This window comes from Apodemus sylvaticus, chromosome 3 (assembly GCF_947179515.1).
Source record: "Apodemus sylvaticus chromosome 3, mApoSyl1.1, whole genome shotgun sequence".
Taxonomy (NCBI): domain Eukaryota; kingdom Metazoa; phylum Chordata; class Mammalia; order Rodentia; family Muridae; genus Apodemus; species Apodemus sylvaticus.
The window spans coordinates 118,285,191-118,309,439 of NC_067474.1; the positions used below are offsets into that span (position 1 = coordinate 118,285,191).

General features: G+C 39.3%; 1 protein-coding gene across 1 annotated transcript in view; it reads right to left on the minus strand.

Annotated features, from left to right (window-relative positions):
• Nucleotides 1-4,664: 4,664 nt before the first annotated feature.
• Dnai4 (dynein axonemal intermediate chain 4) overlaps nucleotides 4,665-24,249 on the minus strand; it is a 73,137-nt gene continuing 53,552 nt past the window's right edge. Inside the window, exons 10-17 of the mRNA XM_052176871.1 lie at nucleotides 22,410-22,496; nucleotides 20,441-20,592; nucleotides 17,750-17,907; nucleotides 17,508-17,629; nucleotides 10,770-10,868; nucleotides 10,052-10,278; nucleotides 8,507-8,663; nucleotides 4,665-5,145 (exon numbers count right to left, since the gene is read on the minus strand). Of these exons, the coding sequence (XP_052032831.1) occupies nucleotides 5,095-5,145; nucleotides 8,507-8,663; nucleotides 10,052-10,278; nucleotides 10,770-10,868; nucleotides 17,508-17,629; nucleotides 17,750-17,907; nucleotides 20,441-20,592; nucleotides 22,410-22,496 (1,053 nt within the window). The 3' untranslated portion in view covers nucleotides 4,665-5,094. The remainder of the gene's footprint in view (nucleotides 5,146-8,506; nucleotides 8,664-10,051; nucleotides 10,279-10,769; nucleotides 10,869-17,507; nucleotides 17,630-17,749; nucleotides 17,908-20,440; nucleotides 20,593-22,409; nucleotides 22,497-24,249) is intronic.

The following is a 24,249-nucleotide window of genomic DNA, read 5'->3' on the forward strand; positions in this document are numbered from 1 at the left end:
TGTGTTTAGAAATAAGGACAATAAACAATCAAAGTATGTGTATAGTTTGGAAATTTTAATAAAATTGATCTGGCCCGGATGGTATAGGGCAAGTTTGAAATTCCTTCTGTTCAGGAAGCTGAGGCTGGGGATCACGAGTTCAAGGGCTCTCTGGCCTACAGAGTGAGTTTAAGGCCAGCTAGGTACCTAGTGAGACTCTGTCTCAACATAAAAAAAAAAAAAAAAAAGGAAAGAACTAAGGAATTGCTTAGTCATAGTATACTTGCATGGCCTTATTGGATTTCACTCCCAACACCCAAATAACAACCAAAGAAGAACTACCAAACTCCATCTATTTATCTTTGTCTCTATCCCTATCTACATCAGAATTCTGATGTAGGTCTCCCAAGGGCTCACCCTGGATTCCTCTTCTGGAGTAATGATACCATATCTTCTCATAGTTAAATGTGCCCAAATACAATACATATTTGGTGAAAGCACAGGATTTTAATGATTTGTTTTTGATGTTGTATATCCTTTTTGGTAAGTTTTAAAAAGCAAACACTCATTTCTCTAAGTGTCACAACAATAGTTTTTTTATATGTCAGACTTAGTGGACATATTGCATTTTCTGTTCAATCAAGAAATTGGTCTCGCCGGGGGTGAGAGGGTAGGGAGGTGGCACACGCCTGTAATCCCAGCACTCTGGGAGGCAGAGGCAGGTGAATTTCTGAGTTCGAGGCCAGCCTGGTCTACAGAGTGAGTACCAGGACAGCCAGGGCTATACAGAAACCCTGTCTCAGAAACAAAACAAAACAAAACAAAACAAATCCAAAAAAACAGAGAGAGAGAGAGAGAGAGAGAGAGAGAGAGAGAGAGAGAGAGAGAGAGAGAGAGAGAGAGAGAGAGAGAAATTGGTCTCATGTAAATGGCCAGCCTTTTAGGCTTACGACACAATGAGTTTACCACATAAAACCTAATTTGCTATCAAAGGCTCTACAAGTTCAGAGGGAATTTGAAACAAAGTCCTGAACAAACAGATCATGAAGCCTAAATGTTACAGGAAGAAGTCAATGATGCCTCCAGGACAACATGAATCTCCTGCAGGGGAAGAGAGGGCAAGGCAGGGTAAAGAGGCTCTCAGGAGACTCGGCTCTGGGTGATCAGAATGAGCGTGAACCCATTGCCTTAGATGCTTTACCTTAGATAACCTCGTTTCCTAAATTGCTCATGGGAACAGGATCACACAAAGTAATAGCAATCTTTATAACACACTCACACACAGTGACCATGGGTTCATTACTACTTTTTATGATGAGGGGAGAAATGGATTTTATAGCAAAATGAAGAAAAGCTGTGGCTATGTTCCTGAACTTTTCATGATTCTATGTCCTCTATAAGTACTATGGTTAAAAGATTTTATCCTCGCCAGATGGTGATGGCGCACACCTTTAATCCCAGCACTTGGGAGGCAGAGGCAGGCAGATTTCTGAGTTCGAGGCCAGCCTGGTCTACAAAGTCAGTTCCAGGACAGCCAGGGCTACAGGGAGAAACCCTGTCTCAAAAAAAAAAAAAAAAAAAAAAGATTTTATCCTCTCTGATGCTAAAATGCTTTCTTAGGGTTCTGAGGACATTCAGGATATTGACCCATGTTGTGATGAGGACCTGCAGGAAGGAAGCTATAGCTCCCCGACCTTCACATTGGAAAGGTATTTCTTGTAATCTATTTGATGAGGTAGTGTGGTGAGCCCAGATCCTTATCCCTCTCCTCAAGGGGCTTAAGATAAAAATAAAAAAGGAGAAACTTTGTTATCTAAGAACTATAGCTATATTTTCTATGTGTCAGATATTTCCTGATTCCAGGTCACACTAAATGTGTATGAAACAAGTTAATGGCAACACAAGCTCCTTGCCCTTCCCTAGATAGAACTGTAGTGTCCTTCTGTATCAAGACTGTTCTACCACCAGTGCAGGGCCCTCAGCTCCGGTGGCTCTGGATGCTTCTGAAAAGCACCAGTTGCTTGGGGAATAATTTTCAAAGTGACTGGTTGTCTCTCCTAAGTTGTATGACTTCCTGTACATGTTTTTCATGTGTCTTATTCCCCTCAAGCCCTCCATCTCGAGAAAGAGCTATAGTTCTTTTTAAATTTAAGATGTATTCTTTGTTCCAAATTCCTTTCCTGATTCCTTGCTTTTAAAGTAAGGCCAGATGGTTTCGGTGTATTACATGCCTCTCTAAACTTGTGCAGGCAGACCTGGCAGTGTGAGAGGAGTGCAGGGTCCTTACAGGCATTTCTGAGCCTGTGTTATGGGGGAAATCAACCCCATGGAGGCCTGAGAACATTTAACAAAGAGCCATGAGGGAGGTGGGGGTGGGCGGTCACAAGTTCAAAGTTTGCCTGGGCTACAGAGTGAGATCCTGTCTTTTTAACCCCCACCCCTCGCTAAAGGCAAACTTATTTTGGCCAGTCTTGTGGTTGGGACTATAGAAAGTGCTGTCTGGAGAAGTTAGGACATGAGCAGAGCATTTAAGAATGAAGAATTGGGAGTTGTGAAGTTCTCCACAGAAAAGACACGTGTCTATCACATCCCAGTAGCAGGCGACTGCTGAGAAAATCAAGTTTACAAGTATTATAATTTTTAGATTAAACCTTAAAATATAAAATTTATGTATGCTATATTCTACAGTAGATTTCAGAAGCCAAGTAGGTGTTATACAATAGAATAACCACTTATAAACAGTAACCATTTATACAACAGTAAGCACTTATACAATGGTAACCACTTATGCAGCAGGAGAGTGAGTATAAGAATGGCTAGTGCCCAGAGTAGTAGTCGAGGCCTGCCTGGAATATCAACACTCTGGCGGTGGAGGTAGGAGGATCCTGAGTTCCGGTCCAGCCTAGACTATATGATGATCTTATCTTCAAAACAACAAACTAAATGAAAACAAAGCAAAGGGAATCTGATTTCCATCCTGTCAGATTGTCAGGGAATGGTCTTCAGTGTGTGGCCTTACTCCTTTAAGCCCCAAATAGTCTTCTAGGAAACATAATATTGTTATAACAATTTGTTCTACTTGTCTCAAAATTGTTAAGATAAATAAATGGAGCTATTGGATGTGATTGTGTTTTGTAAATTGTGACAAGCTTCAAAACGCATTATTACTAGCATGTTAATAACTAAACTTTCAACATTTTCTTTTAAATAAACTCCTGAGACAAAATGGCAGATACTACTTGTTCTAATTTCTCATTGGTAACTGTAAATAATTGTTTAGAAGTAAACCAAATGAATGTTAAGTATGATGCATGATCACACATCATGGGAGCATAACTGTCCTTTCCTACATTGGCTGGCAGTATGGCTAGCTAACAGGAGGCTCAGGTAACTGCAAGGTCTGCATGAGAGATGCCTCTTGGAAAATGACCAGCCTAAGTAATGACTTCTGGGGCTGAACTTAGCACAGTCATTACTCTCGCTGTCCCAACTGCACATACATATAAATGTGTGCTTACAGATGGGACAATTAGTGGGTAGGTAGAATTCTCATACGATGGAGCTTACAATAAAGAACCAAAGGTACTCTAGAAAAACAGGCAAAGAAATTCTCTCTGAAATCCCCCAATACAAAAAAACACACATAAAACTTTCTATCCAGTCTACACATATGAAGCAATCATTTAAGCCTCTATGATCTAGAGAAATTCTGGAGTAGAGTAGGTTCAGTCCTGAGACCAGTTGTCTGGTGTCCAAAATAATGCCTTTATTTTTCAGCTAGGCTTGAAGACAAGAAAAAATATATAAATTTAAAAAAAACAGTAAAATAAAAAGAATACATTTTTCAAATCAATCAAGTTTTTATTTTTCTTATTCAAAGTTATTACTGTATTCAGTTTAATTTTTTCTTATTCAAAGTTATTACTGTATTCAGTTTAATTTTTTAGAAAGATGACCAAGGTGACTTAGACCAGCAGAAAATATCTAATCTTTATGACCTGACTTAAAGCCTAGAGCCAGCTAAAATCACCTTGCTTTTGTTTAACTAACAAAGAAATGGAGGTTGTGAGGCAATGGCTGCTTGCAGTAGGTAGCTCTCACCGCCCTGTGGATTCTTATCACCAGCAGAGACACAAAAGATCTCCAAATTCCTTGTGAGATTTACACACCCTGGCCTCTTTCCTCCACTCAAAACACCTTACAGAAAAGGCTATCATGCCCTGTGGCCTCATTTAACACCTGAACACCTGTTAGGGTGACCCACATGGTTCACTCCTTCCAAGTCTATGTGTGTGTGTGGGGGGGGGGGGGGGAATCCCCACCCTTACTGCCCAATTACTGCCCAATCTCTCCCTAGACTTCTTTAGAAAACACCCTGACCTGGTCTATATGTCTGAGACTTTCTGTTTTCTTGGTGAGACAATTTAAGTCTGTCCTCAAACTTCACTGCAGAAGACTCTAGCCATTCAGAGGAAGCTAACAATGCATTTAGGATTATTGTTTCCTCCCCACCCCCCACTGACAATGGAGTGGGATGCTAGCTAGCCAGACAGTGTGATGACAACGTGATGCTTGTATCTGTTGTTCTGTCCCATAGCTTGCCAAGTGGTGTGACAAAAGTTGTGTAGTTCCAGGCCTCAGATTTAAGAGGACAGCACTGATGTCTGGAGTGGGTAGTCACTGCCCCCACCCACCCACCCCCAGGTGGCTGCGCCATCAGAAGCCCTCAAAGCCGAGCTTGGGAAGCTGGCTTGACATTGTTGGGATTGTATCTTCTAATAACTATGTATTAAGTATTCCTAAAGGTCTCTGAACTTTTTAAGAAAACATTTTCTAAGCTATTTGGACATCTTATAGGTATACATGATTGCTAATAGTTATTTTAAATATGACCAAGAAGTGGAGCAGAAATATCTTTAGAAAATTAAGACAATCCCAGCACAAATCTTTAGCTTACCTTAAATTAAAAACTAATCACATGTTTCTGAAATAAAAGCTAATTTAATTTAAATGGAAGTCATAGACCACATACTGCTCTCTTAAAATCAAAATCTTAAGCTTATGATGTTATTCCCTTCCCCTTAAAGAAGAACAAAATGTAACAAGAGTGACAGGTCATCCCGTCTGGTTTGTCTTGGACCCAAGCAGAATGTTGATTACATCTCCCTGAAAAGGAAAAAAAAAAAAAAACCACAATTACAATACAATAAAATCCAACCTGAACAGTAAAGTTGTCATTAAAGTGCCGTTTAAAGTGTGTAAGTTAGGTGTCCACATTTAATGGGCACCGGGTAAGGCTGTAACAGAGAAAAAGCAGCAGAGGAAGGTTTAAACACTGACAGTGGTTTCCTGGCACAAGGCTGCTTTCCTAGGAATGCCCCTTTTAATGGAGCCTGACAAACATTGTTACAAGGCTTTGATGGAAAGACAGCTTAGCTCCTCCTGTTTGCCTGAGCCTGAGCTTCCTAGCTTGTATCTCCTGACCTGTCAATGGCTGACGTCTTGATTTCCATGTGGGCTTGTATTTTTACTTAATGATACTTACTTGTACTAAAAAAATCATGAGCTGATCACATATAAGAGGGTGAAAACCAAAGATGATGGGGAGGGGGAAGAAAAAATATAATGTGGAAGACCAAGCAGGAAAGCTATGTCTTCTCTACCACAAGGCAGAAAGGGTCCTGAGAAAACCGGCACCTGAAGGTGATGGGAGATGAAAATGCCGACCTTTCCTAAGCGTTAAACACCAACAGCCCCTGTATCTCAGAGGTCACTTCCCATCCTCTGGCATGTACTGCACTTGCTGCCTCTGGTACTTCCCCATTCTGCAGTTTCCACTTGCCAAGCCTGGTCAGAGCCAGCCTTAACCTGCTTCTCAAATCTGTCTCTCACTTGGGCTAATGAAGTGGATCAGTCCTGCAGTTTGCTCAGTGATGTGTCCTGAGTCCCTCAGACTGACACAGTCACACTGTGCATGATCTAACCAATCAAAGAATGCCTTCATAGCTCTCAGCAGTACTCTATTACATTACATGTCTATATTTTTAAAACATTCCACCCATTTAAATATTCTCTCTTAGTTAACACACACACACACACACACACACCAAACAGAAAAAAAAAATATGGCAAATATCTATACACTGAGCCATAGTAGTCAATGAAGTATATAGGAGTAATCTCTACAGACTAGCCATGGAAAAAGTTTTTCCTAAAAGGCCCAATGAATTAATTTCCATCGAATTCCCAAACCATAACTCTTTAAAGCAAAACTTAAGATACCCAGTGATCGACCATCATCATGTGAAGAAAGGGGCTGGTGTTTCTGCCATCATGAAAGACAATGGTTGGTAAATACTGCCAACAGTTAGCTATACTAAAAAGTTATAATTGCAAGCCCTGGACCCGGTCTCATGTTTCTGTCAGACAGGAACCTGGTATTACTGTTAGGCTTTAAGCAAGACAGGCATTGCTTTGGCAATAATTCCTGTGTTCTCCTTGCTTGCTTTGGCTAATAAAGCTTTCTCTATTCTTTTATACCTTGGCTATACTTACTTTAGCTTTTTAATTCTCAAGGTGTGAACCATGGAATTTGCTTACATTACCCCTAACCTGAGTCCATTTACTGGGTCGGGGCTGGAGCCCTGACTTCCTGCACTGGAGTCTCTTGTGAGAAATGTTAAAAAATGGACTTGCACATTCTCATCCTTGTGCCTGCAACAGAGGGACCACAGGGCTCCCACCAGGTGATCTCATTTGTGCAGTCACTCGGCCCACCAACTCACCAGCCACACAGTTGCCAGCTCTGTCCCACATTCCAATAACCAAATAGATCTGCCATCCTTGTGGTTTGATAACACGATACTCAGTAACCCGGTAGAAATCAAGACTCTTAAAGCTTAATTAACCAATCACATTTATATATCAATAAAAATCACAATTTATAAGACGCCAATACAGTAATTTCAGAGCCGATTGATAATGATAAAAACTTTAACCCAGTATTTCTAACCTTGTGAAATCATACTACTTGTGGCTGGAAAACTCCACGCCAGTAGGCGTCAGCAGCCATCTCTGTTTCTCTTTCCCCACTCAGACTCTCTGTCTCTGCAACTCTTATCTCTGCCTTCCTTTTCCCCATCCAATCACAGGCCTCCTCTGTACAAATGTAATTGGACAAGGGAAACCCTGCAGAATGTAATTGGACAAGGGAAACCCTGCAAAACGAATCCTCTAGGAAGCACCAAAATGTTAGAAATCATTCCACTTCAAGCTCTGAGAACTCAAGAATAAAAATTCTTCTACTGAAGAAAGCCACAGATGGTGACTGGCATTGAGAGAAAGAAAACATCGTCCAAAAGTAATCCAGTGACCACAAGGCACAAGGGCTGTATGGTTCAACTTTGTTTATAGGTTAAAGGTAGAAGTATAGGTATAGGTGCACACGCCATGACATGGGTGTGGAAATCAATGGACAGCTTTGTGGAGTTGGTTCTCCCCTTCCATCTTTCCATGGATTCAAGGACTTGAACTGAGGTTACCAGGCTTGCACAGCAAGCACCATTATCTGCCAAGCTAGCTTGGTGACCCTGCAGTTGCCTTTGTAGACCTTCCTCACCCTGTTCTTTCCCCAGTGGTCACTTCCTAGAAGCAGCTTTAGAAATCTGGTACACATCTTTCCTACAGATAAACTCATATGTCTTCCAAACCTCTGACACACTCTTGTTTGGAGTTAATTGGAAAAAATTATTGATCATGATGTCTCTTGATAAGAACTGCTTCATATTATTACTGGAAAAAACTGTTTTCTAAGAACAATGGAGAAGGGGGCTAAATTATGCTCACAGAAATATCACTAAACCTTTCAAAGACAGTGACTACAATCATGAACATATACTCACTCATTAATGTATGGTACACATTTATCAACAGAAAAATTTGCTCACAAACCTTGAAATCATCAAACTAATTTATTTAAATAAATTATTCATTTAAATTATTTTATTTATTTAAAATAAAATAATTTATTTTAAATAAAGTTCACACAGAACTAATTTATTTAAAAACCATTCAAACCCTTTCAAGTTAAGTTTCTGTTTGTAGAACACACCATTCGAATTAAAAGATGGTTCTAGTCAATAAATATCCAAATATAAAAATGAACCATATCATACTTTTAACTATAGATGTGTTCAATAAGGATAGGAATTTTTTCCTTTGTTTCTTATTTCATGTGTGTGTGTGCGTGCATGCATATATGCACGTGTATCGTTTCTATTTGCTGAAGTAGGGTCTCAGCTCAGTAGACCAGACAGATCCTATGTGGAGCCATCATTTTCTCCAATGAGAAATCTTCTCTGTAAATAAGAAGGTGAGGCTAACTAAAGACTATCCAGTGTACACCACATATAGTACATGCAGCAACTCTTGAAATTCCACATTACCACACACCTCATCTCCTCAAGGCATGGACATTTGTAACATGCTACAAAGTGACACTCCAACAGATTTTACATCCAAGTCTTACCCGGCCACTGTCTGAAGCAATAGGCATGTTTCTTAACTCGTAGACTGCAACCTGGCCATCACTGTCTCCCACTAGAAGGCAATCTGTCTCTTTGGCAAAGAGAACAGTTGTGAACTTGATTCCAGGGTTAGCAACATTCACAATCAGAGGGTCCAAACTACAATGAAATAGCTTATCTGTAGATTTAAGTGTCACACTAACATTGTCTTTTATAAGATACTGTCTTAGTCAGGGTTTCTATTCCTGCACAAAACATCATGACCAAAATGCAACTTGGGGAAGAAAGGGTTTATTCAGCTTACACTTCCACATTGCTGTTCATCATCAAAGGAAGTCAGGACTGGAACTCAAGCAGGTCAGGAAGCTGATGCAGAGGCCATGAATGGATGTTTCTTACTGACTTGCTTCCCCTGGTTTGCTCAGCCTGCTCTCTTGTAGAACCCAGGACTACCAGCCCAGAAATGGTACCACCCACAAGGGGCCCTCCCCTCTTGATCCCTAATTGAGAAAATGCCTCACAGTTGGATCTCATGGAGGCACTTCCCCAACTGAAGCTCCTTTCACTGTGATAACTCCAGCCTGTGTCAAGCTGACACACAAAACTAGCCAGTACAGGTACAAACTAAGAAAGGTTTAATATATATAAAAAAAAGTGATGTAACAAGCCAAAAATCTCCTAGAGTATTTCCAAATTCAGAATAATGTTTTCTGCTAATCAAAAACTTTTTTCATTTCTTCAAGAGCCAACTGAGGCCAGGTAAATGTAGCTTCTAACTTGAATGTGAACACAGAACCTTAAGGTTCTTTTGCTGCTTAATTTTATGTGCCAACTTGGTTATACAATTCTTTGGTCAAACACCTGTCTGCTATCGCTTGTTTAGTTTTTGTTCTCTCTCTCTCTCTCTCTCTCTCTCTCTCTCCTTTTTCTCCCTCCCCCTCCCCTCTCTTTCTTTCCCACCTTTCAGCTGTAACTAGCATTACAATTAGAATGTAAACAAAGCTCCTTTGCTTCCCTGGTGTGGGTTCCCTTCATCAAATTAGTTGAAGGCCTTACAGGGAAAAGACTCTGAGCTGCAATCCAGTTATCCAGTTCTGCCAGTAAAATGCCCTTGTGTCCAGCCACCAAGGCCCCACCGCATGCTGCCATAATCATCTCTTCAGAGAGATTTTTGGACCTACAAGTACTGAGGGAGCACAAGGCCACCACCTTCAACTGTTCTTAGTCTTGGTCCTTAAACAAACACCCGTGATCTCTAAAGGGGAAAGGCAGTTTCTTTCTTCTGTTTTCAGAGAAGCATTGCCCCGGAAATGATACTTTAACCAGAAGAATTAAAACCAAGGGATGGCTTATTTAAGTAGGCACTTTATTATATAGTAGTCATTTATTCAAAAGTACATCATCCTATAGTGTAATATTTGAGTTGTGGCTGGCATTGTTTGAACCACAGTGCTCTCTGTCTGATGAAAGAACTAGAAAGGGTATCATTTGATTGGAGCTGTTTCTGCTGGAGACATCACTCAACACATTACCATTTGACTACTTACGTGCTGATCTGAAGGTCCCAGATCTCTACTCTATTCTCATTGGCAGCGGCAAAAATATATGCGGATTTGGGGGACCAGGCAACATCATAAACAACGTACGTAGTTGGGTAAAAACTCAAAAACGGCTTGATGGTATCCTGGTGCCAGATCATAACACCCCAATCTGCAGAACAGCTCAAGAAGACATCAGGACAGAATGGGTTCCATGTGACTTTATACACTGGACCCTGGGGATGCAGAGATGCCAGATGTAGGTAGGTAATATTTAACCTCTTACATTTTAAACTTGGCTAATAAATGAAAAGTTTCAAAAAAAAAAAAGAAAAGAAAAGTTTCTAAGATTTTTAGAAGCTACACGTGGACCACTAAGTATTGCATAGGAACTGCTTTAGCTGATAGCAAGACCTCACATCGACTCTTCCTTTAATTATTTTATATAAAAATGTACTTGAGGAAAATAGCCAGTAATTAACGCATCTTACAGATAATAAGGAAAACAATCAATTATTTAGATAATAAGAAAAACAAAGAACTTGGAAAATGATGATAAAGAGGCAAATCAGTATGAGCAAGAGACAATTTTCCTTTGGATCAGCACAGACACTTATTCAAGGGGCCACTAACTCACAGTTCTAAGCTTACCACATCCTTTAAACATACTGTGTTTCCCCAAAATGCCATAAGATACGGCTTCCACATCTATCAGAATTAAGCTCACCTTGTGTCCTCTATAGGTCTCTAGGTATTGCTCATTGTATGAACATGAGCACTTGTGAATAAGGCCTTCTTCTGTGCCAGCCAGATAGATGTTCGTGTCCTATAACACAAGGCACGTCAGACATTAAATACAAGATTAGACAACTCAACATACAGTAAACCCATCCAGTAACCAAAGTGAATACTATCTCAGATATAAGTTTTTATGATTTTACAAGATGAGACCTACTTGAAAGACTTTTGAAGCTGGCTCTAGAGGGTGTGCCTGCACTCTGGGGACTCAGGAGGTGTTTTTTACTCTCAGCATAAGAGCTCCCTTTGACCCACAGAACTTGAAATCTTACACGCTGTCATTCTGTTCACTGTAAAAATAGCATGGTTTTAAGCTTCATGTACGTGAATATTAGTAAGACTGGGATCTCTATGATTAGTGGCTATTTATGTTTCCTTCATTATTTCCCTTTTCATTTTATTTATGCTCACATACACTCATATAAACTCGTTGTACACCCTAGGACCTATCACACATGTTACAAATATCTTGTCCTGGTTTGTGGCTTTTCTTTGTGCCTCATATTGAGTATTTAACAAATGCGTGTTCTCACTCTGTAAGTTAACAGGTTTGTGCTTTTGCACCCCCTCCAGGTTACAGAGCCGGCCCCCCACATCCTGTCTCCACATTCCTGTGGGCTCTGCTTCGCTGTGGCATTGCTCTTCGTCCCCACCGCACCCCTTTATTTAACCTCGCTTCCTTCCCCATTTCCTGCTCTATTATTTTCTCTCATTCCTTTGGCCCTGTAAATTTTACTCTAATTTTAAAACTCATAAAATGACAGTATTTTCCCCACTTTCTGTCTTATAACATTTGATGATATAGTAATTCACTTTAATTGATAACTGTATTTGCATATTTGAGTTAGTTTGGGATTACTCTAGCTTTGCTTTACTCTGAGTGAGTGGTACTAGGGATTGACCCTGAAGAGGAGGCTGTTTATCAAGAAGACTCCCATATGAAGCCAGAAGAAACATCCATTCTAAGAGATGCATAAGTTGAAACATAGCCCCATAAGAAAAAAGAAAAAGTAAGATAAGATTCAACCAAAAAACAATCAAAATTGCCAGGCAGTGGTGGTGCATGCCTTTAATCCTAGTGCTTGGGATATAAAGGGAGGTGGGTCTCTTGTGAGTCTGAGGCTAGCCTGGGCTGCAGAGCAAGTTCCAAGACAGCCAGAGCTACACAGAAACAAAAACAAAAGCAACATAAAATCAAAACTTTCTAAGAATCAAATACAAAAAAAAGGTGGTTTAATTGCCAAACCAAGAATTCAAATCTACTTGTAAAAATAAAAATTACTTTGAAATGGATACAAACAAGCAGATGAATGATATAAGAAAATCAACTCAGCATCTGGCTAAAGACATCAGCAACATGGATGAGAAAGCCAGCAGCAGGATGTTAAGGATGGAAGACAATGTGGAGGAAATTCCACATCCAGCCATCAATAAAAATAAATAGCATGAGCACAGCCCTGGTGAGCACCAGGAGAAACAAGGAAAACAGATCCATGAATCCACGGCATAGAAAAAGGTACTTTAACTGCAAAATAAATACATGAACAGATAGATAGACAGACAGATAGATAGATAGATAGATAGATAGATGTATGGATGAACAGACAAATATGCAGAAAAAAACTCTTCAAAGACATTAACTTTCCCAAGCTTGGAAACAGGCATCCAAGGACAAGAGGTGTTTAAAATCCTAAATCGGCATGATCAATAAGCAATCTTTCCACAGGACATTAAAAGCTGCAAAAAAAAAAAAAAAGCCAAATGCACTTAAAAGACAGCATATCAGAGTGACCTCACACTTCTCAGTAGATACTATAAAGGCCAGGAGAACATGATTGCTGTATTTCAAGGCCTGAAATAGGTAACCATGGAACAAAAATATTACTACAAGTAGCTGGACTGGATAGGAAATGACCCCCAAAGGTTCATATACTGGAACACCAGTTCCCTTGCTGGTGGTACTGGTTTGGGGGGATGGGGTTGTGGAAGCTTTATGATGGTGGGTTTGCTGGGGGGAGTAAGATATCGGGGTTGGTCTCTGAGGTATAATCATATCCCATATTTAGTCAAAGATCTCTGTTTGCCTGATCCACTGAGATGTAAGCAAACTGTTGCATGCCCCACCGCCATGATAGGAGCTGTTGCTGCCAGCTGGATGCTGCAGTATCTTCCCTCCCGTGAACTGTGAGCAGAACCAAGTCTGCCCACACTCAAGTTTCTTCTGTGAGGTATTTAGCTGTGGTGATGAGAAAAACTAAGATATATACTGTTGGTATTCTGTCTAAGCTCCACCCCACACTTACCTGGCAATAACCGGATATGCCCCCCCATAGACCTGGCCCACTATAAAAGGGGCTACTTGCCCCTCCTCTCTCTCTCTCTCTCTCTCTCTCTCTCTCTCTCTCTCTCTCTCTCTCTCTCTCTCTCTTTCATTGCTCTCTCTCATCACACTTTCACCTCTCTGCCTCTTGGGCTCTCCTCCCCTCCCCCTTTCCACGTGGTCATGGCCAGCCTCCACTCCTCCATTCCTCTACTCTTTCTCTCTCTCCCATCCTCTACCCTGAATAAACTCTACTCTATACCATGTCTGTGTTTGTGTAGTCCCTCAGAGGGAAGAGGTGCTTGGGCATGGGTCCGCCTGGGCACCCCCTTCCCCCACACCGCTGTGCTACATTCTCTAACCCCCTTCTCTCTTTTTATGCCCCCTTCATATACCATCACGGTTTTCTTTCAAAGTGAACAGAAAAATAAAGGTGTTCTAAAATGAGCACAACCTAAAGCAACTATGACTCCAAACCTGCAATGCTGAAGATATGTAAAAGAATCCTCAACAAAGAAGAAAAAACCCAATCATGAGAGTACATGAGAGAAAATTTTCACCACAGAAATAAACACGTGAATGGGAAGAAAAAGCCATGTGCGGTTAAACAGCAAACACCTTATATGAATAAGGTGGAGGCAAACAATAGTTAAATTAACAAGAAAAGGGGTGAAGAAATTATAGGAATCAGTAATCCTTCTCAAGCACAAACGTAAATGGTTCTAACTACCTAGTAAATACATCTCCCTAGTAGAGACACATAGAGACTGAGGAGGGTTCAAACTGATTGTCATGCAAGTACAATCCAAAGACAACCAAAAGTAGTTGTGTTCACATCTGATAAAATATGCTCAAGCCAAATAAATGACTACTAGAAATTAAGAGAATAATATGAATGTATATACACATATATAATAGATAATACTATGAATATATCCATACATGTATATATATATATATGTATGTATATATATTAACCTGAATATATATATTATTACTTTCCTTATTGGATATAATGGTGGACTAGAAGCTGCCTCCCTAGTTACCCAGGAAAGAGAAAAGCAGAGTAAGAAAAAAAAAGATGTATTCTGAAGAAAAAGAGAAAGAACTTCAGAAATTCATGAAGCTGTGAGATGAAAGCCCAAGCTGTAACAGATCTCAGGATGCTGGAGATGCTGTTCATCAGAATTCCACCAAGGGACGCTATAGACATGGAGTGAAGCTGAACCAATAGAAAAGCTATGTTTGCTGAATGTGGCAGCTACCAGGGATAGGGAGAGCTAGCCAAGCTTTTTAGAGCACACATGATTCTATCACGGGATCCAGATACTAGCCATGGAACTGCAGGGTTTGGTGTTTACCATCCTGAGTTCTGGTCTAACTTTGGTCTAATGTTTCCTTGTTGTGTCCACATATATACACTTAGAATAGAGCGCATATCCTCCGTGTCATGTGTTAGAAAATGTAACAGGATTTTGATTTCACATGGGCTCACAGTGAAGAGCTGGTCCATATCTCAGGGTATATACTATACTTATAGTTTAGAATGTTAAAGGCTTTAATGTTAAAGACCATAGGGACTTTCTGAATTTGGGCTGAATGCATTTTTTTTTCATTATAAGACAACCAGAAAAGGTATAGAAAGCTGAAGAGTGCTATGTTGTGGTTTGAAGTTGATAAGGGAAGAATCATGACAGGATTGTCAACTTGACATGCTCTTGACATTACCTAGAAAAAAGATCTCTATACTTGTCTTTGAAGAACTGTCTAAAGTATATTAACTTCGTTAGGAGCTCCAACCTTAAGTTTGAACAGCTCACAAACTGTGGTCCTGGACTAAAGAAAAAATGAGATGTTAACTGAACACTAGTGTTCATTCTCTCTCTGCTCCTGGACTCCATCTGCTGACTTCCCGCAACCATCGGCTGAATCCCTTCATTTTTTCAGTTGCCTTTTTAAAACGATTTGAATCACAGAAATAAGAAGTGAGGAAGCACAATAAAAAGAATCAAAAGATGCGAGTTAATGAACCCAGATTTGAAAATGGAGACATTGCAACATACGAATGAAATTCAGAAAGCCATTAGGGCATACCTTAAAAAGCTTACATGTCCTCTCCAGGAGGTGGTGGTGCAAGACTCTCTAAGAAGGCAGAGGAAGGCAGATAGATCTTTGTGAGTTTGAGGCTAACCTGGTCTGCAGAGCAAGTTCTAAGACAGCCAGGGCTAGGGAGAAACCCTGCCTTGAAAAATATAAATAAATAAATAAATAATATAAAATAAAAATAAAAAGCTTACATGTCACTAAATTGGAATATCTAAAGAAATGAATGAATTTCTATATGCATATAACCAACTAGAGTTGAACCAAGATGATATAAACAATTTAGACCAATCTATAGCAAGTAACAAAATTGAACCAATAGAAAAGAAAATCTGCCAACCATAAAAAGACCAGATTCCAATGGCTTCACTGCTGAATTCTACCGCATTTATAAATATTTCACATAAGCAAACTCCAGAACAGAAGACACACGATCATTTCCATATAAATAGAAAGGACTTTAGACAAAATACAAAGTCCCTTTATAAGCAAAGCCCTAAAGAGAGCAGGAATAGAAGATATATATCTCATCATAACCAAGGGTTTATGTGATAGACCCATAGCCATTGTAATATTAAATGTCGGAAAATACAAAGCATTTCCACCTAAATCAAAAACAAGGGAAGGGCTTCCACTCTCCCTTAGCTCTGGCAATAAGAGATAGAAATAAAAGTGATACAGATTAGAAATGAAGAATTAAGTTTATCCTTATTTGCAGATGATATAATTCTACATGTTCCATCTGCAAAGACTACAAGGAAGCTCTTAGATCTTATAAATACTTCCAGAAGAATAGTAGTCCAGAAAATTAAAATGTAAAACTCAGTAGCCTTCCTACATATCAGCAACAAAGATGCTTCGAAAGAAATTCGAAAACAATGTCTTTCAAATGGTTGGTTCTTTGAAAAGTAATATTGACAAATCCCATATAAAACTAAGTAAAAGAAAGACAGAGAAGACTCAATAAAATTGGAGATGAAAAGGACAAATGTACGGTGGATTTCAACGAAACCCAGAGGACCATCAGATAATAGAAAACATATTCAAAAAACCCCATAAAACTTGTGCAAAGCTGATGGAGACCAGCCTGAGTGATGTGAGACCCTGTCTCTACCCATCCTCCACCACTATAAAATATGTACACATGCAATACAGGAAAACAGAGGACAGACTATCTGAAAAGAAAGCAGACTAGGGAGAGGAGGGGCTAAGAGCATGAAATAAAGGATGAATGTAAGATTAAGATATGTATGTATGTATATATATATATATATGTATATATATATATATATGAAAATGTCAAAACAAAATTTATTTTATGATCACTGAAAAGAATAATTTAAAAAATCTGTATATGGAAAAGAAGGAGGCTCCCAAACCAATTATCACAGTTTACATTTTTAAAAGTCAGTAAAGCAAGAAAAAATTTAAAAGCTGTAAAAATGGCAGAAGGGAAATTACTAGGACCAATGTGAGAACTAATTATACAGAAAACAGGAAAACAATACGAGCATAAATTACACCAAAATCTGATTTTATGAGGGAAATAAAATAGATAAATATGAGAGTCAGGTGCAGTGTTGTGCACACACAATCCAGCTGTTACAGGAAGAACACTCTAACCTACATGTTTTAAATTTGTCCCCGAAATATACAGAGTGAGATTCCCTGGCTCTTCCCGACAGATTAACTAGAAAAAACCAGAAGGTACACATGAACAATATTAGGAATTAGGTGGCAATATTAAGTTATTAGGGAATATTAAATGACATTATAAAGTTATTAAAGGATGCTAAAAGACTATCAATGTGATTATAAACCCAATTATTTAGATTAAATTAACAATTTAAAAGACACTTTGCTAATGCTCATGCAAAAAAAAAAATAGATGACCACAGTATTTTCATGGTGCGTAGATTCACAAATTGCACCTCAATATTTGGAAACTGTAACAGAATATAGTATATATTACAGAAGCGGGATACAGAAAATAGTAGCTAACGGGTTGAAATAAAAATTTACCTTGGTTCTGGAAAGACTCAGTGAAACAGTATTCAGCAAAACCAGAACGGGGAAGTGGGAAGGGGTGGGTGGGAGGACAGGGGAAGAGAAGGGGGCTTGCGGGACTTTCGGGGAGTGGGGGGGCTAGAAAAGGGGAAATCATTTGAAATGTAAATAAATTATATCGAATAATAAAAAAAAAAAACAAATCCAATAAAAACCAAAAAAAAAAAAAAAATTTACCTTGGGATGAAACGCAAAGCACATGCCAGGAGCCTGTCGAGATATCAAGGCCTCGCCCTTCTTCTCCTTTTCCCCTCCCTTTTTGCCGCCTAGAATAGTGGTTCGCTTCAGTCGCATCAAATCTTTATGGAAAGAAATGTGCACGTACGTTTGTTTGTATTTGTGGATGTATGCATGTGTGTATGTTTTTCACCCAGAACTTTTATTTCAACATCTGACAATGGGCCTTTTCTATGTCTTACCATGACAATCCAGTCCTTTGCGAATGACCCACTTGGAGATCCTTCCGTCGGCTGATATAGACACCAAGATTTCTCTTTTGTCGTCCCCAGTAGTTCCTCTGTCTTGCTCTATCCACTGCACTTGCCAAACAGGTCCCAAATGCTTTTGAGGTGATTCACTAAAGCAGAGGAAGATGCCAAAGAAAAATGATTTAAATAATTTTTGAAGATGTTGCAGTATAAGTGATAAAACAATCCCTCAACGATCATTTTTTTTTCTATTCCTATAATGATGCTTTTAGGTGAGAGCAAGACTTGGTCTTGAGAGTGACTATGGTTGCTTTTATTATAATAGTAACATCTATCTTGACTTTAAATTACTCTGAAGCCAGACGCTGTAGGCCTCTGGTAGAATTAACGCCTGTCACTTAACAGTGGAGGAATGGGTAAAGGATTAATTACTAGGGCTTTTCTCTCTCTTGCCCAGAAACCTCACCTCTTGTTTATTAGCTGAGAGGGAGATTTGGAGCAATAAACTTTTTTGAGCCAGGAGAAGAGAGTCACTTACAGAGGGGAAAATTTTTACACAAGCAAATATGCATAAACTCACATACATTCTTACACAAATTCATGCACACACACCAATACACCTTTGGGCATTCCAGTTGAGTCCAGCTACTTACTTATCTCATAATTACATATTTAAACACACATACACACTCACACACACATACACACTTACATATGCATATATGGAGCAAAAATCCAAGTGCCAGTGCAGAGAAGACTCATTCTGGATACAAAAAATGAGCTTCAAATCTTTATTGCATAGAGAAAGAAAAAAGTTTCCATCCTTTTATTGCTAAATGAATTAAACTCAAGTCTGTAAGAAAAACTTTGTCCTCTTTAATAAGACTAATCCTGCTGGGCTTGGTGGCGCACACCTTTGATCCCAGCACTTGGGAGCTAGAGGCAGGCGGATTTCTAAGTTCGAGGCCAGCGTGGTCTACAGAGTGAATTCCAGGACAGCCAGGGCTACACAGAGAAACCCTGTCTCCAAACAAACAAGACTAAGCCTGCCTTGCGTGGTAAGGAGAAGGCTGCCTGCTCTCTCTGCTCTCTCCACAGCTTCTTCTTTGTCCCTCTTTTTCTCTGCTCTTGTCCCAATGTCCTCTTTATTTCTAAGGGAAAGTGGAAGCGGGAAGAATCTATCAGTCTATATGCTTTCTGAATTTCTAAGTTGCTTTCTTAATTTCTGAGTTGCTCTGCTCTGCTGTCTTGTCTTTCCTCCTCTTAATCCTGGTCTCTCCTTCTACTGTAATTCAATGTCATCTAATGTAATGTTCCTAGCTTTTTGTACCTTTTCTAGGGGAATAGATCCTTTTCTAGGGGAATAGATCCTTTTCTAAGGGAATAGATCCTTTTCTAGGGGAATAGATCCTTTTCTAGGGGAATAGATCACATGTTTTTTCCAAGCATTTTTTTTTTTTTACAGAAGTTCACTAAAAGTTCAAATTCAAAATCTAAGTTTAGAACAGAGATGTTTACGTGTGTTTTCATCAAGAGTCATTTTCTTGCTAGATGTTCATTATCTGTCACTAGCTCCACAGGTTCATTTGAGAGTTAAAAATCATAATTCTTGTGACTAAGTCCTCAGAATCTATATTTTCCACTTTATGTATCCACTCTTTAGACATGTTGAATGAGTAGCTTTATTTTTATAACTTCTTCTCCACTGTCCGAGTTAATTAGACTTTAGACAATATTCAAATAAACAATCCAGGCTGTACTTCATTGCTATCCCTATTCTTTTAAGATTACCCACTGGCTTGCCACGGAGATTTAATTTTTTTTGAAAAATTAATATGATCTTTCGGATTACTGACCTTTTCTATCTTATGAATTGAGTGCTGTATTCTTGTTATTCATTCCTTTGATTATTTTATATAAACTTTCCAGTACAATAGATTTGAACTTTTAGTAAAGGATAGCTTTGAATATTCAGTTAAAAAAAAATATGGGACTGTTTCCCAGAACAAGCACCAGGGCTCATGCTGGCAAATCTAGGCAAATAACTTCAACAGTAAGAACCTCTGATTTAATAACTATATCCAGTCTCCACTAAGCTTATCCTGACACTACTGCAAGCGTGTGAGTCACAGTATCTTTAGCCACACTGAAGTCTGGTCTGAAACACAATCAACTACTTAACTTCCTTAACTATCTTTTCTCCTTATCTGCCTGTGTTCTGCGTGTGACTTACTCATCATCTCGTTCTTTCTTTCTCAATTCTTCCTGTACTGCTGGTATATGGTAAATATTTCATGACACAATGAGAATATGGAACGAAGCCTCCCCCTTTGCTCTCAAGGAGCTCACACAGAAGCTCAGAGAGATCTACCAGACTACTTACTCATAGCAATCTGTGTAGTATGGTAAGCATCAAAACACAAAAAGAAAAGAATGAAGTTTCCTAGAGGAGGTGGTGTCAAAGCAATAGTCTAAGAATATTGGTAAACCACTAAGCTGAGATAAGTTTGTTGATAAGGTAGTCAGAGAAGAGGAAGAAGGACGTAGTTATACATTTTGAAAACAATGGTGTTACATTCTCAGTAACAACCATTGTCACTTAAATAACTTTATTCTGATAACTGCTCCTGGGGGGAGAAACAGCATACATTGCATTTGTTCCTCTCCCTTGTGGATTCTTACCTACTGTCCAGAACGGGAGTGTTGTGGCTGTTCTGCACGTTATAAATTGCAACGGTGCCATTGTGGTAGCCAACTGCTAGCAGGTTAGGTGAGCTGATTGAAAAGTCCACCGAAGTAACTCCGTATGGACTCTGATAAATACGCTCTGGCCACTGTGGGGGTGGGGGGGAGATGTTCTATTACATTTTAAACATTTGTCACAGATTGCAGTAGGGCAGACTATGATGGCAGCTGAGACTGTCTTGTGCTGGTGAGGAAGTAAGAAGTTGGTCTGCCTTCAGTTACTCTGATCCATAGCTTCTAGTGCATAAGAAAACAAACCTTCAAATAGTCACTTCCTTTACTTAAGATAAATCCTTGGTCCTCAATGGCTTTATAAACACATCATGGACTTCTGCATCAGCTGTCACACTGAGGTAATCCTCTAGCAGGGATTAGTGTGACCAGTATGAGTTTTCCTTCTGACATAGACACATAAGGTGCTGCAAACAGATCATGCATCTCTATCTTCTGGCATTTGTTTTAGAAACTTAGATTGTGTCATTATTTCTACAAAGCAGATAGAAAATAACGTACCAAAACTCTCTAAGCTACTTCTTTTTACAACTCTATAATGCCTAGGCTAAATCGTTTCCTCTACCTAATTACTATGTGGACAAGGAGACAAGCGACTGGTGATGAATTCCACCAGTCCTCCTGCATTTAATAAATATATCATGTTCCTATGCATGTTAGCCCCATGTCTTAAAGGATTCTAGCTACTCACAATGACTGTAACCACTATATATGCTCTTTTTACCCTCCATGTTTTTGACTTCACATTTTACTTCCAAGTTTAAATTAATATAAAGCTATACACAACTATATTTAATTAATAGCAGGGCTATTTAGTTAAAAAAAGTATTATCACTCTTATCCTTTCTCCTTATAAAATTTATAGCATCATTACCTTAGAAATCTAGGTAGCTAGATATCTAAATTGATAAACAGAGTTACCCACTGGCTTGATTCTGAGATTTTAATATTTCTTTCTGGGAAAAATAAGATTATTTCTCAGATGACTAGTGCTTTGTCAGTAGCTGAATGGAGTGTTCTGTTCCTATCACCTATCCCTTGGGTGACATGTTTTGTTTCCAAAGGGTCTTCAAAACTTTTATACTTAGCTATGATAACACAGTAAATAAAAGATATTTGGAAAGTATTGTGTGAAGTCATGAATGATTTCCTTTTACCCTATGTTAAATAAGAACAAATAATAATTATTATAAATTTAGACAAAAGAAAAAATGAGGACAAGGAAGATGGTTCTGTTGGTAAAGTCCTTGCCTTTTCAAGTCTGAAAACCTGAATTCAATTCCCAGAAGCCATGGACAAACCCGGGTTGCTGGTGGCATGTGTTTTTAATTGGTAGGCAGAGACAAGGGGATCCTGGGCTAGCTGGCCAGCCTGACCCATTTACATGATGAACTCCAAGCCAGTGAGAGACTCTGACAAAAAAAACAAGCTGTGACCCTAAGATAACAACATCTAGGGCTGTGTGCTCTGACACATACACACACACACACACACACACACACAAGTGCACTTGTACCTGCATATGTGCACTTACACGTATGAAAACACATATGAAAGAAAAGAAAGTGAAAAGTCTTGACTGATAAAATGGTCTGGACTTGGCTGAATTATTAAATTAAATTTAAAGATTTGTTTTATGTATGTGAGTACACTGTCGGTCTCTTCAGACACATCAGAAGAGGGCATCAGATCCCATTACAGATGGCTGTGAGCCACCATGTGGTTGCTGGGAATTGAACTCAGGACCTCTGGGAGAGCAGTCAGTGCTCTGAAGCACTGAGCCATCTCTCCAGTCCCTGGACTTTGCTGAATTATTTATACACAAATACACAGTGTGCAAAAACTCTGTCAGCATTTAACTAGATAAAAAGATGCTTGTTCCTCTTTGGGTTACCATGGGGTTCTTTATTGACCAGCAGCAAGCCATTCCTTTTTTCTGTTCTCTAAATCCAAAGTTCCCATAGCCAACAGCCAAAAGGTCCTAAAAAAAAACAAAACAAGACACTTCAGAGGATGACAGGTAATTGTAGCAAATGCATGAAGATGCCTACTAATGAACTATTTAAAAATCCTGGTAAGACAGAGGGCAAGGGCTGGAGATGGGGCTGAAGCTCCGAGGCCGCCAGTGTGCTTGCTTAGCAGGTAGAAGGCTCTGAGCTTAAAGTACACTAAATATCTATTTCAAAGATGCAGTCCCTCTTTTTTTCTTTTATCAGATAAATTCTTTATTTACATTTCAAATGATTTCCCCAATGCAATTTGCAATTGCTAGTTGGGAAATACCTTCTGAAGCATTTTGTAAAACCCAGGTGAACATCGGCTTTGTTACTGTAAAAATATTCTCCTTTAAAAATAAATAAACCAGACTTTGGCTCAGTGGTTCTTAACCGTCCTAATGTTCCCGCCCTTTATTACAGTTCTTCATGTTGTGGTGACCCCAGGCCATAAAATTACTTTCATTACTACTTTATAACTATAAGTTTGCTACTGTTATGAACCATAATGTAAATACCCATGTTTTCTGATAATCATTTGGGGGGGTCGCAACCCATTGGTTGAAATCTACTGCCCTAGTTTATTTGCCTCAAGTTGACTTTGTGGCTTCTGCTGCCAGATGTCTGCACCTGAATTCTGGCTGCTGCATTTCATGTTTGGGTGAGGTTAGAGAGGTTACTTACTATCTTTGTGCCTCTGACTCACATGGTTACATTAGCACAAGGCTAGAGAAATGGATCCAGCACTCACTCCCATATGCTGATCACCCAGAGGACCTGAGGTCAGTTCCCAGGACCCACATTGCGCTCACAAACACCTCTGAACTCCAGCTGCAGTGGATCAGTCGTCTTTGTATCCCTAGGATATTGCTCTCACATGCACACATTCACAAACACACATACACATCATTTAAAAGAATAAAATTGAAATCATAAGAAAATACTTTAAAGTGGTTCCTGGTACATATGAAGTGCTGCCAATGCATCTAATGATATTAATAACATTATCACTAAGGAAACCCACAAATGGTTTACATATTGGCATGATCACTGGATTAAGCATACCCTCCCAACTCTGACTGCTTGGAGGAGAAGAATTTAGGTATATGACTTTCAGATAAGTAAGCCGACCATACACTATTTTCTACTATATATCATAGCATCTGATGTGGATATCATGTGGACAGCACACTCTTAAAATAAAGATAGTAATATGTTTATGTGAAAGGAGAAATATGTAAGTATTCGCATTTTCTCCTTTTTCAAATATAAACTTTGTTCGGAGATATTTTAAAACTAGGTGTTATATAGCTGGGCAAAAATCTTTTCCCCACTAGGTGGTGGTAGCGCACACTTTTGATCCCAGCACTTGGGAGGCAGAGACAGGCCGATTTCTGAGTTAGAGGCCAGCCTGGTCTACAGAGTGAGTTCCAGGACAGCCAGAGCTATACAGAGAAACCATGTCTCAAAAAAGAAAAAAAAAAAATCCCAAGTCTGAATAAACTCTCTCTCTCTCTCTCTCTCTCTCTCTCACACACACACACACACACACACACACACACATACACACACATACACACACACACACATACACACACAAAGCAAAAACCCTTCCTTTTAGATTTTGCCAGTAAGAACCAGCAAGATAGCTCACTGAGTCAAAGCATTTGCTGCACGCCTGATGACCTGAGTTCAATGTCTGGAACTCACAAAAGCCAGGTTTGATGGCTCACATTTGTC